The sequence below is a fragment of the Alexandromys fortis genome, unplaced genomic scaffold (genome assembly GCF_014885135.2).
Source record: "Alexandromys fortis isolate MF-2015 unplaced genomic scaffold, M_Fortis_MF-2015_v1.1 scaffold_45, whole genome shotgun sequence".
NCBI classification, from domain to species: Eukaryota; Metazoa; Chordata; class Mammalia; order Rodentia; family Cricetidae; genus Alexandromys; species Alexandromys fortis.
In genome coordinates, this window is record NW_026067926.1 from 2325536 (window position 1) to 2339269 (window position 13734).

Here is a 13734-nt window from a genome sequence, read left to right on the forward strand (position 1 = left end):
CTCTGAGCCGTTTCTCCAGCCCAATACCTATAAAATTAAGAGAGAAAAATTTATTTTTATTTTTTCTCAGTGCCTTGAATATGCTAGGCAAGTAATCTGCTTCTCAACTGCATCCCAGCTGGAGTGTGTGTGTGTGGTGTATGAGTGTGTGCATATGGGTGTGTGGTATCTGAGTGTGTGATGTATGTGAATGTGTGGTGTATGGGTATGTGTGGTGTCTGAGTGTGGGTGGTTATGGCTGTGTGGCATATGAGTGTGATGTGGGAAGGTCATATGTCAATCTGTTGATTTCATTGGTTAATAAAGAAACTGCCTTGGCCCATTTGATAGGCCAGCCCTTAGGTGGGTGAAGTAGACAGAACAGAATGCTGGGTGGAAGGGAGGAGATGCCATGCCGCTCCTCTCTGGGTCAGACATGATGAAGCTTCAGCTCAAGAAGGACATACACTAGAATCTTTCCCAGTAAGACACCACCTTGTGGTGCTAAACAGATTATTAGAAATGGGTTAGTCAAGATATGAGAGTTAGCCAAGAAGAGGCTAGATATAATGGGCCAGGCAGTGTTTAAAAGAATACAGTATCCGTATAATTATTTCGGGGCATAAGCTAGCCAGGCAACCGGGAGCCAGGTGGCAGGAACATAGCCCGCAGCTCCTTCTACATGAGTGTGTGGCTTATGAGTGTGTGGTGTATGAATGTGTGGTGTATTATGAGTGTGTGGCTTATGAGTGTGTGGCGTATGAGTGTGTGGTATATGAGTGTATGGCATATGAGTGTGTGGCGTATTATGAGTGTGTGGCGTATGAGTGTGTGGTGTATGAGTGTGTGGCATATTATGAGTGTGTGGCGTATTATGAGTGTGTAGCATATTATGAGTGTGTGGTGTATGAGTGTGTGGCATATTATGAGTGTGTGGTGTATGAGTGTGTGGCATATTATGAGTGTGTGGCATATTATGAGTGTGTGGTGTATGAGTGTGTGGCGTATGAGTGTATGGCGTATGAGTGTGTGGCATATTATGCATGTGTGGTGTATGAGCGTGGGTGGTGTATGCATGTTGTGGAGTGAGTATGGGTGTGTGGTGTATGAATATGTGTGTATAGGTGTGTATGTGGCTGTGAAGTTCAGAGGTCAATTTTTGGCGTCTCCCTTTGTCACTCCCTAGCTTCTTTCTTTTCTCTATTATTGTGTGTGTAGATGAGGTGGTGGCACTCGTGTGGAGGTCAGAAGACTACTTTCTGGCCTCGGTTGCCCCCTTCCACCTTTATGTGATCTCCAGAAACTGAACAATGAACAATGAGGTCATCAGTTTTTGCATCAAGGACTTTTTTTTCTTTTTAAACCTAATGAGCCATTTGTCAGCCTCCTTCTCTTTATTTCTTGAGACGGAGTCTCTCACTAAGCCTTGATCTCACTAAGTCTGCTGGACTGGCTTACTGGGCAAGTCCCTAGGACTGTCTGCCTCTGCCGTTCAGTGCTGGGATTATCGGAGCACACTGCCCCACTCCACCTTTTAGGTGTGTACTGGGACCTGAACTCACACAGCAAGCAGCTGACCCACTCAGCCATCTCCTTAGCCCCTAGTTCACATTTTTTAATTGAAATTTTTATTTATATTTGTTGATCCACATACAACTGGAATAAAGAATCTCAATGATTCTAGGTTACATCTGTCACTGTCTAACGTCACAACTAGACGTTGCCACCCACCCAGCTGGTCTGCTGACCTCATCCAGATGTTCACAGGCACGTGTGTTGTCCCCATGGTTGAGGTGACGTTGTTTATGTTGTTTACGCTGCAGTATCAACTCAGGACACCAAGCATTCTATTACCTCCGGGATCTGTCACAGAACCAACAACTGGGCTGCTGGTGGCATGCCAGTAATGTGGGAAATAAGGCTGGGCCTGCGGATATACCTTGCAGGAATCAGCAGACAAAACGCTAGAACCTACGTGATGGCTTGTAGAACTAAGAAAGCTTTGAAACCTTGTGCCCTATGAAATGAGGCATGGGACCAGCACACGGGCGCTCCTCACAGGCAGGCAGGACTGAGAAGCATGGCTCCTGTCCAAGAGTCCTGGCCCAGTCCCTCCCCAGCCAGCTTCCTTTAACTGTTCCCTGGTGGCCCTCCTGGCCGGTCTTGCTCTCAGGTGCTCTTTGGCCAGGTGTGGCTGCTGTGCTGTGGCATGCCATCTAGGTACCTACTTGGAGGCCAACCCTTAAAAGGTGGTAGTGTAGTTTTTTTTTTTTTTTTTTTTTTTTTTTTTTTTTTTTTTTTTTTTTTTTTTTTTTTTTTTTTTTTTTTTTTTTTTTGTTTTTNTTTTTTTTTTTTTTTTTTTTTTTTTTTTTTTTTTTTTTTTTTTTTTTTTTTTTTTTTTTCTGGATCTTCTATGTCAGGTATCACCAGCTTTCCTTTGCAAAGACATCGTTTTTTACAATCAAACTCATTAAAATCTAGGCAACTGGGATTGGAGCCATGGCTCAACAGTTAAGAGCACTGGCTGTTCCTGCAGAGGACTTGGGTTCAATCCCCAGCACCCACACAGTATCTCACACCATGTTTAACTCCAGTTCCAGGGAGCGTCCACAAGCACCAGACATGTGTGCACATGGTGCACAAATAAAATACACAAACAGGCAAAACACCCATACATATAGTATGTTTAAAAAAATCCAAAGCAAATCAAAAACCTGAATGACTTGGGGAAACAACCCAGAGGTCCCCACACTGCATGCCTGGCTACAGACTGCTCCATCCAGGGCCATCTGGGTAGGGCTGTAAGTCAAGTACTCCTTCAGTGCCCCTTCACACGGCTTTCCTGTGCGCGGATCAGCTCCACTAGCCAGAACAATGCTTCCGGCTTGGGCAGGGCTGCAAGCTCAAGGCTGTCAGCTCCTGAACAGTCACTTAGCAACCTTGCCTGTCAGGTTTTTTTTTCATTTTTTTTTTTCCTTTGAGAGGGTTTCTCTGTGTAGTCCTGGCTATTCTCACTCACAGAAATCTACCCGTCTCTGCCTCCCAAATGGGGTTAAAGGTGTGAGCCAACAGTCAACTTCTTAAAGTGAGGCAGCACCCTTGTCCCGTGTCCTAGGGGGCTTTTTGAAAGACAGCAAGGCAAGTACCTACTTACAGTAGCATTTTTCAGATGAAAACAGCAGCAGAATACAACATCTGTATGCAGCTGGACCTAAAATTAAAGCTTAACTGAGGCTGGGGTGGGGAAAGTGCATGCTGTGCTCCCACAAGGACTTGAGGCTGGCTGCCTAGTGCCCATGAAGGAGAGACGTGCCTGAGAGGATGAGGTGCAGAGTGATGGAGGAACACATCCAACGACTTCCTCTGGCATCTGTGTGAAAACCTGGGTGTGTGTGCCACACGCACACAGTAAGTAAATAAAAGCTTAAGAAGTCGGTGGAGCTGGCAAGTGGTACATTCTGAGAAGCATGGCTCTCCAGAGCTGCTTCAAGGCTGAGGAAGAGCATGTGTATACAGTGTCTTACACACACAGCGACTCTCCCTCCCGCTGAACCTTCTAAATGCTACCCAGGGTCCCACTGGGGCCCAAACCCTAGTCATGTTGGGGTCAGGGTTTCTCAGGTTTGTTTGGAGGATTCTAGCTCTAAGAAACACCCTTGTAGCGTCACAAACCTAGCAATCAGCAAGGACAAAGGGGAACTTTGTAGAGGGTGGGCAGCTGAATGCCACCAGTCTTGCTCGGTCATCAGAGGCACAGCCCCATCTTCAGACCCCAGGCTTACAGGTGCTCTGACCTGCCAAGGTCTCATCCCGATTGCTGCCTCCCAATGTCAACAAGCACTATGACATATGACAGGGAAGGTTACAGGCGAGCTCAGTGAATGCTTGGGGGTCTGATCTTGTATCTGCACAATGATCAGCAATGAATTTTGGTTCTGTAGCAAGCAGCGGTGGAAGGGGACTGCTTTGCTGGGGGCCAACAATCAGAGGGAAAACAGCCTTGTCTTAGGAAGGGCTGCCACGTTGGGATACAGCCTGCAGGGCGGCTCAGGGCAGGCAGAGCTAAGAGCACAGCTGGATGGATGGGAGCACATTCCACCAAGCTGACTCCCAAAGGCCACAAGGAACTTGAAGTCTGTCAGCCGGGTCAGTGGGAAGCGATGGCCAAGAATGAGGTACTGGTAACGGGGAGGGATTCAGAATGACTCAAGAATGACAAGAGAATAGAGAAGTTATTAAGAATGATGTAAAAAAAAAAAATGAGGTAAATATCAAAACCACTGAATTTTTTTTTAAAACCAAACACTTTATTTCCACATAACAAGCGCAAAAAACTCCCAAACACTTTTAACAATACAATTAACGAAGTTATGAAGTCAGTTATATACTACTCAAAGCCCCAAAAGGTCACTCGGCTTAATGTTCTGAACATCTCCACACATGGTTTTTCAAAGCTACCTTTGGTTTTGGAAAAACCAGCATGGAAGTCAATACACACCGAATGAATCACTGAACATCTGCTTAGGCTACGGTGTCCGACAATAGCGTACAGCTGGCAAGCTGGAGCGGGATTTGAAGTCATACACTGGAATACAGACACAGTTCTGCCCTGGGCTCCTGCAGCAGGGAGCAAGGGGCACGGCAGAGGCATCCCCACTGTGTGAGAGGTATGAGAGGTTAACACTAGGATGCTGTCAAGTCACTAAGCTTCATGTTCCGAATGGTCCCGCTGAGGCTTGAGATGGGCACAGATGGTGGGGAAGGTGAAGCCACAGAAGAGCAACAAGATCCCAAAGATGCTCGGGGGAGGAGGGAGCAAGCTACAGCTTCCACTGTTCTCACATTATCTCAGGGTGATTGTGGAGAAGTTCAGGTAAAATGTTCAAATATTTGCTTAGATTTTTAATCTGCTGCTCTATGAGAAGAGCCTCATGTGCAGCGACTTTGTAACTTTCATTATAAAAAGCCTACAAATAAATTCACAAAAAAGAGACAATTAATGTTGAGCAGCCAAAAAAGTCATGGTTTATTATCTGAAGATCTCATAATTCAACACAACCAAACTGTACATCTACAATCACATCCTATTTGTAAACAGTTAAAAGCCACTGACCTCTTTTGCATCTTAGGACACAAACAGTTAGAATCAAGGCAATGAAATGATGGCATATTCTGTACTGTTAAAAGTTTACCCTTGTTTAGTCTCTCTTCTTTGACTAAGCAAGCATTATAATACCATTTGTGGGCAAAAAAACAGGAGCTGGGGAGGAAAGAAATTTTAAAATGGTCTGTAACTCGTTAGTTTGCAACAACATTTAAAATTTTTTTTTATACAACAAACAACTCTGTAAGCCCAATGTCTTGGTTACAGTATGCATAGTTACTGATCTCGGCTTTAAGGTACAACAATTAAACATGAACACGGTCACAAGAGAGCAGGGACAGGAGAGCCACTGATGGGGTTACAAAAAGTCACCTAGCGATTATCAGCAAACCATCATCACTCACTAATAAAGGACAGCATCTGAAAGCAGACGGCAACTCCAGCTCAAAGCGGTTTTTTTTCTTTTTCTTTTTTTTTCTTTTTTTCTTTTTTTTGGCAGAGAAAATTCTTGAACAGAGCAATACGTAATATCAGTGCTAAAAGTCAGGGTTTTCTTTTTTCCTATAAGAAACTACAAGATTTTTTGACGGGGAACTGGTTTCCTGAGAACCATGCTCTTTGATTTAGGATAGGGATAGAAAACAGAAGAACATGGCCAAATGCTGCTCTTTTTCCCAGAGATAGAAAGCGTCTTTTAAACCACCCTCCTCTTTTTTTTTTTGTCTTTTAAATTTTTTTTAAATGATGGAAGAGTAAACATTTTTTTTTCTCAAAAAACAAACAAAAAATCTGTAAACAAGAAGGTTCACCGTGGGAACCTTCAAAACAACATGGAAAGCCTGTTCAAAGTGCAGGGCCCGTCCTGGGCAGCAGGCGGGCTGCAGGTCACAGCGGTGGCCACAGTTTCTCAAACTGTAGAGCGAAAATTCTTTAGTTTTACGACATGAAAAAACTGGTGCAATACTTTAAGAATCCTACGTCAGTATCTTAACTTGATCTTCTAAACTCCACGATACCACAATAAGGTAGGCAACATGAGGCAGAGTAGAGAGCGCTCGCCTTTAAGAACATCCTTGAGTAAACATTTACACTGGAACAGCTGCCCCCCCCACATTGCCGATTAGACGGAGAGAACATCACTCAGTGCAAAGGTAAAAGCTCATACATCAGCCCAAAAATGTTTGCAAAAAAAACCCAAAAACAAAAAAACAAAACAAAACAAAAAAAACAAACCCCAAAACAAAACAAATAAAAATAAAAGGTGGGGGTGGGGGTGGAAATGAAAGAAGGAATCTGAAGGCTAAACATGATGAATCCACAAGTGAGCTCAATTCCACACGGTTAGCTGTATGGCGCTATTTGGGAGTGTAAATAGATAGATACCCTTTCACATTATAATATTGGCCTGCATGATTCAAGTATTCAAACTGATATGTTCTGGGGAAAACAAAGTGGAAAATGTGCAGAAAATAGCTGTTCCCACAGGTGGCCCTGGCTGCAGGCGGCGAGCCCAACTTAGTGCTCCTTCTCTTCTTGAGGTCACAGTTTGCGTCTACACCTATGCGGTTACATGGACTCTCCACCCCCACCCAGGTGGTCAACAGAAAGAAAAGCATTAATGGGGGATGGGCTGCTAATTCCCCGGGGGTCGCTGCTGCTTGGGGGACCCCACAGGCTTGTGGAATAATGTGGGGTCCCCCAGAGGGAAGTGCCGTGAAGGTCTCCACAGTTAGTTCCCGACAGCCCAGCACCATTCCAGTGATTGAGATCGGTCCGGCTGGAGAATGAGTGGGAACAGTCGAGGGAGCCCAGCCGGCTCTGGCTGGACCCGAGAGACTGCCAGCCAGGAGAAGGGGTCAGAGACTGACTTTGTGCAAAGAAGCGACTGATCTCCTCTTCACTGGCAAACTCAGCGAGAATAGTAGTGTTCCCCAGCACACACCTAGAGGAGAGGGCACAAGATGAGAAGACCTTCTGACTGCATGGCTTCACAAGCTTAACTAGCAGTGGGACTTGCTCTGAGGGAAAAAATCAAGAAGGAGCAGAAGGAGCCTGGCCTGCCCCACACCCACAGTGTGTATCCCAGAAAGAATCATGGGGTGTCTAGACCCCATGATTTGTCTACTGCAGGCAACACAAGCAGTTCTCCACTTCCTTGAGATTTTATTTCCATTTTTTATCTAGGGTCTTGTTGTATTTCCTGCATTGGCCTCCAACTCCTGGGTTCAAGTGATCCCTCCACCTCAGTCTCTCCAGGCTCATGCTGACCAGGTCTATACAGGGATCCAGGGCTGGGTTTCTACTCACAGTTCCCCCAGACCTTCCCTAATAGGAGACTAGGGCAACTTACATGTGCAGAGACTTTTGTGCCTTCACTACCTCTTCTTTTGAACTGTAACGGACCAGAGCATTTCCATGTTGAAGGTTCAGATGGAATGTAATCAGTGGACCATGCTGCATGCACAGGGTGCGCAGAGTTGAGCCATCAATCTAGACAGAGCAGGCTGAGGTTAGGAGCTTCTTTGAAAGAGCCTTCAGGAGGTGCCCCAGTCCTTCTAATGCCAGGTTCAGCAACCCTTTCTTATGTCCACTGGGCCTAGAGCTATGTGACAAGCCACCATGCTCCTGCTCCAGAACAGGACCTGAAGGCCCTATAGGGGAGTGGGTGGGCGGGTAGCCCAGGGGCTAAGAAAATACTCAGATACAGAAGGGCAAGCCAAGGTTTTTGGAGGTGCAGCACAATCCCACAAACACACCTGCAAAGCCCAGGCCACCAGGCCAGCACTACTCAGTCAGCATTGGGTGAGATGGAGGCACCTGCATTTTTGTGGCTCGTCTAAACATAACAGCATGAAAACCAGTGGATCAGACCCAAGGCAACTGAGTATCATGCTCGGCCCAGCCTTGATGACCACTGACAGGCCCTGTCCTGGAACAGCAGAGTGTTCCCATGCTCCCGCGTCCACTGCATATATTAGATCGGTGCCTCCTTACCTGAGGTGTGAGGTTTTTCAAAACAAGCCAATTCGTTATTCTCCCTGAGCTGCTCTCACCCCAGCTGGAACCTAACAAAGAGAAAGGAAGTCAGCACTCTACCACTGTGACTATTTAGGACAGACACAGCCCAAGCAAATGACAGTTAGTTCCAGTCATCAGGGCTCCCATCTCCTTTGCCTACCCCTTAGTGTAACAAACAGGCGTGGGATGTCAGCTCACTCTAGTCTGGATCGGGCATTGATCACTACTGCAGGTGGCTCTCTCTGTGAGGCAGATAAGCCACAATGCTTTTCTACCTCTCTGGCATCGTTTCTACCAAATTTGCTCCTAGAGGCAGGCCTCAGGGAAGTATCCCTGCATGTACCCTAAGATGGGAAGCTTTAGGGGGACTGAACTGTTCGGTCTTTGATTTTGTCTGGGTTACCATGTGGGTACCCCATCTAGTCTTCCTACGTAGCCCCATGGCAATCACCTTCACTCTAGCAGAAGAACTTTTCAACACAATCAAGAACCACCCGTGACTACCTACAGGTATTTCACAATCACATCACTGTAGTTCTCCTGGGAGAATCTGACCTATGTGTGCTTGAGTTTAAAGATCAAGAACACCCCCTTCCACTCTCAAATATCTGCTTAAACAGCAAACTGCATGGTCATTCTTGGGATAGGCCAAACTACTACACAAACAAGCCCACTCTCCAAGGCTCAGTTGGGCTGTCCTCCATACAGCCTCTGCAAGCCTGCCATGAGCAGGAAACCAACAGACGCTGAAAAAAGGCACTTCCCCACCTCATTACCACCGACCATCACATTACCACTGACATCGGGTAAGCGTTCTTATTTATTTAGACAGGGTCTCATGAACAAATGATACCAACTTCCTTATACTTAATGTTCCTGCCCTTACTCCCCTTGTGCTAAGATTGCAGGCATGTATCACCATACAAGTTTGGGTAAACATTCTGAAGGAAACTAGTCAAGACTCCTCAAGAAAATTGTAAAACGTGGCAATGAACTACAAAGCCTATTCAAGCTCATCCCACTTTCCCAGGGTGCGGCCTCCCAGCTGACAGGGTTGGCACTGCCATCAGTCGGCAATCAGCTCGTCATCAACCACCATAGCAGCTATGTCCTACCTGGGGTATATCTGGCATCAGAATTTCCCCATCCTCCACCTACACGAAGGGGGGAATTATCCCACGTAGACAAGGGTGGCTTCTGACCAGTCAGCCCCGGAGGTGGGCGGGACGGAGCAGTGATGTTTTTAGGTGGCAAAGGGACTTTCCACAGCTCATGAGCCAGAGAGGTGTTTGTAACTGAACCAGGAGACCACGTCAATTTGGAATCACTATTTCTGGCTATTCAAAGGAGAAAGGAGGAAAAAAGAAAATTAAAAAAAAAAAAAAAAAAACTGAAGAAGGTGGGATAATGTTAGAAAAAGAGAGAATTTATACAATAATATCCACTATCCCAAGGAAAGTGTGTCAAACAAACGGAAACTATCAAAAAATCCTAAACGCAACTAAAGGCCTAAAGGAGAAAAACAGCCCCCAAACAGCAATTCCTTCCTCAGGATCTTCATCTGCTACTGTCTAGAGACTATGCAAGCATAGAGCTGCTCTCTGAGATCACAAGAGACGACTGAGAGTTCACATCTGCAGCCTCCCAGGCCAACCGGGCTACTCAGGAGATGCAAGGTCAGCAGATAACATTTTTAGCTCATCATCTACTCCTGGGAGAAGAGCTACAGCAGTCACCCGATCCAGGAAAGTGGTGTGGGAAATGCTCACTGGCTGCAAGGCTCTTTCTCAGTGTCCTCAGAAAGGCAAATGATCTGTCCAGCTAGGGTGCAAATGTAGGCCCTTTCTAGCTTAAAAACAACCAGGATGCGACCTATTCTTGCTGGCTCAGAGCAGAGCTAGAGCTGTGGGTGCGCAGTGACGGAGCTGAGAGATAACAGTGCCATAAACAACACTGAAAGGCTGGGGAGAGGAGGGAGGGGAAACCCTTCAACAGCTGTTGAGATTCAGACCTGAGTTATTACAAAGTGCATGGCCATTAGGTCATGGCTCCCCCAAGTGTGGTTGAAGGAAGTCTGGCCATATCACAGTTTACCCGAGCAACAGCAGATTCATAGTGAAAACCCAGGACTACAGCCACCTACCTCCCTGCAGGGGCCTAGTTCTCCAGGGCACACTCATTCTGGCAGTGCCTACAAATTCCTGTTTCCTGCATTTTGTACAACCATTAGTCTGCGAAGGATTGAGAATTAAATAAACGAATGCAGATGGCTTTCAGTACGCTCGGGATTAAACTGTACTGAGGAGGCTTAGATGACAGAGCTGTGTGGTAGAGGTGAACTGTTTTACACGACCGCTGAACTTCAAGTTTAAAAGGGGAGAAACAATGCTTGCAACACTTCCCTAGGATCACAAATATTCCCCAGCTACCCAAGAAGACAAGAGGAAAAGTAACCACCAGGCTGTTCCTGAGAGGGCCCACCTGAAGTGCTTTGTGCTGTACTGCTGAGGGGAACATTGTAGTTGGAGGCACGAATGGATGACCAGGCACTAGTTGAAGGCAGCGTGGTGTTCAAGGATGAGGATGACCCTGCAGAAGAGAGTCCAATTAGCTCCCAGAGCAGGGCATAGTGTTTGAGAAGTTGCAGGGTCACAGCATGCCTCAAGACAAGACGCCAACAAGACTAAAGATTAAAGATGGGAACCAAGACAGCAGCTTCCTTCCTGCTGATTGTTTCTGCCCTGGCTCAAAATAGGCATTTCCTTCTTGCTCCCCAAGAATAGAGCAACGACTAGGAGACGCAGGCTCTCCTTCAAGCACTGGGCACTGAAGAGGGTGTTCTTGCTGCTCCTAGACTGAGACTCTGAATGACAACTTTCTACTGGCAAGTCAGGCCACCCAAGTACCCTGTCACACACTACCCAAGATCAGGGCTTCTGCCTTCTCCATATCTGGGCTCTGTAGTCTTTTCCTCTAGTTTAGCTCTAGATTTGACTGTCACCTGGTCACTAAGACAGTCCCGACTAGCCTCCCATAGAGTCTATTCTACACATCATTTAGATACATGGGCCCTTCAGCTCTAAACTTTTAGTGGTGGTTCTTCCTTTAATATCAAATTTCATCTTTCCTTTCAACTTTCAGAACATTCTACCCTCAAAGAAGCAGTTTCTATAAGCAAACAACTCTTTTCTAACTCCCGTTAGCCTGGCCTTGTGCATCACTATCTTCTGCTGTCTTGGCTCTCACTAACTCTAACACAACTATTGGGTAGATTCTGCCATTTCAGGATGATAGGACTCTTCAATTAGCACTATGATGTGACAAACACTTGCTATTTTAATAAGTTCATATTAGTATAAACAGTTGACACTTTTGAATTTCCTTTGTAAATTATACATAATAAATTTTCAGTTATTTTAGTGTTTCACTAACTCATTTCATTAATTTTTCTTCTAGTGCAAAATAACAGACAAAATATTCACATATGCCTAAGGTAGAAAACAGCCCCACGATAGTTACAGGGTAATTTCACCTGACAGCCCTTTAGAAAATACATGAGTTTCAGTGTTTGAAGCCTTGAGAGCCCAGGCTGTTTCTCCCGAGGAAAGCATGTCAACACTGTTGACTATAAGTGAACTGTCCATCTGGGAGTCGCTGACAACGTTATCAGAAAGTAAATGTTTGCATGTCCTTGGTGTTCACTTACTCAAGCCACAAATCCTCAGCATCTTAAAAGTGGCCGAAGTTAATTGCTTTTCTATGTCCCAGTTCCCATGGATGTGAGGAATGAGGAATCCTGCTCCCACCAGCCACCTCGAGACGTTCTTATCCCATGCTGTTGCACAGGCCCTACGTACCACTGTTCCTGTCCCTGAGGTGATCAACTTCCCGCACAGTATTAATCGAAAGACTGTTTATGACACTGCCAGGAGTGACGTAAGGGTCAGTTTCAGGGTCAATGTTTGGATAACCTTTCCATGGTTCACCAGGGCGAAATTCTGCAAACGGAAATTCAAATTTAGTGCATGGCTTTAAAATACAAACTAAATATCCAATCATTCCTAAAACCTATGTAACAATGCCTCCTAAAAGGCCAGGCTGGTAACAGGATTATATATACCCCTATATAAACTTGCTTATTTATACAAATGAAATAATTTCTCTAAATTTCTATCTTTATAGCTTTGCAGAAACTCAGGCAGGCCAGAGATGCACTTCCAGTGAGCCTCAGTGTCAAGTGAATCCTCTGACAGAGCCAGAGAGCAACCACCGACTAGGGGACTCTCTGAGACTTCCACACAGGTCAGTGAACCATGCCATGATCACTACTTGAAGCAGAGGAACCGGAGCATGCAGACAATGTTTGTCCTTTCACTGTGTCAGGGCTGCACTTCTGATCATAAAACCAGATCAAACCACTGGTGAAAGCAGACATCACAGAGGCACTACGAGCATCTTACCTGGTGGCCAGTTAACACTGCTAGAGCCATTAGGCGATTTGGCACGTGGCCAGCCATCTCCTATTGAACCTGGAGGACTGGCTGGTGAAGTACTGCTATTCATAAAGTCATAGGGAACAAATGGAGATTCTTCCAGCCTAAAACCACTTGAAATAGCACCTACAAAGAAAATCATAATGATGAAATGTAAGCAAGCTACACTGGCATAGTCACTTCTTAGTTTTGCAAATGGAGTAAAGCTTCTCATTAGGGATGTAAGCACCAAACGTCCCAGTTTATTATATAAAGATGCAAGAAAAAAGAAGCACTCAGTGCTCCGTGACAGACAGCACACCACACCACATGAAGAGGGGGTGGAAAACCATAGTGGCTCCAGGATATTTCCTGTTCTTTCCTTTCTCTGTGTCTCTCTGCTTATACTTCATACTGATGAAGACAAAATCTTTCTCCCAAGTGCTAGGTCTCTATCTCTACTAACTTTGTGCTGGAATACATAAACACAAAAGAGATAAAGGTCAAAATTTTGTATTACCCGGGTTTATTATTTATTTAGTTTATTTTATACGTATGTGTTTCTGTGTATAGCGTATATGTGAAGTTCAGAGGACAAATGGGTCAGAGTTGGCTCTCTTCCTATCATGTGGTTCTAGATCTGAACTCGGGTTGTACGACCTGGTGACAAACACACTCAACCACTAAGCAATCTTACCTCCATACCCACCCCACATTTTTTTTTCCCCCAAGAGAAGTCGAAGACTATAATTGATACCATGTTTGCTGGAGTTTTGATCCAAAGATGTGTTCACAGAAATGCTGTCCACTGTAGTCCACTTCCTTAGTCTTGACTGTGGTTCTTTAATACTGTTCATATCCATATTTACATTCAAGTTTGAGTTCAAGCCTTTAAAATAAAATTTAAAAATTATAAAACAGGACATTTTACTTCCACAAATTTCTACTTTCTAAAAATTATATACAGGAACTGTTTTCAATGCTGCCTAATGTCCTTCAGCAAACACACATATGCAGTCCAATTACAGGCGTGTGGCTCAGTAGGTCCTCTAATATTACATAGTACTGTGCTTTCAAATCACAAGGGCTGTACATGTGTAAAACTATTCATCCATACAAGCTTTATCATTTAAAAACTTCACAGAATAGGAGAAAAAAGTT

At 45.1% G+C, this 13734-nt stretch overlaps 1 protein-coding gene across 6 annotated transcripts in view; it reads right to left on the minus strand.

Annotated features, from left to right (window-relative positions):
* Nucleotides 1–4981: 4981 nt before the first annotated feature.
* Nucleotides 4982–13734, minus strand: part of Tnrc6a (trinucleotide repeat containing adaptor 6A) — a 166173-nt gene continuing 157420 nt past the window's right edge. For all 6 annotated transcript variants that reach the window (XM_050143138.1, XM_050143135.1, XM_050143132.1 and 3 more), the window contains 8 exons: nt 13331–13462; nt 12562–12720; nt 11959–12099; nt 10583–10690; nt 9217–9438; nt 8078–8148; nt 7434–7573; nt 4982–7025 (listed from right to left, as the gene is read on the minus strand). In XM_050143138.1, the coding sequence (XP_049999095.1) occupies nt 6650–7025; nt 7434–7573; nt 8078–8148; nt 9217–9438; nt 10583–10690; nt 11959–12099; nt 12562–12720; nt 13331–13462 (1349 nt within the window). In that variant the 3' untranslated portion in view covers nt 4982–6649. The remainder of the gene's footprint in view (nt 7026–7433; nt 7574–8077; nt 8149–9216; nt 9439–10582; nt 10691–11958; nt 12100–12561; nt 12721–13330; nt 13463–13734) is intronic.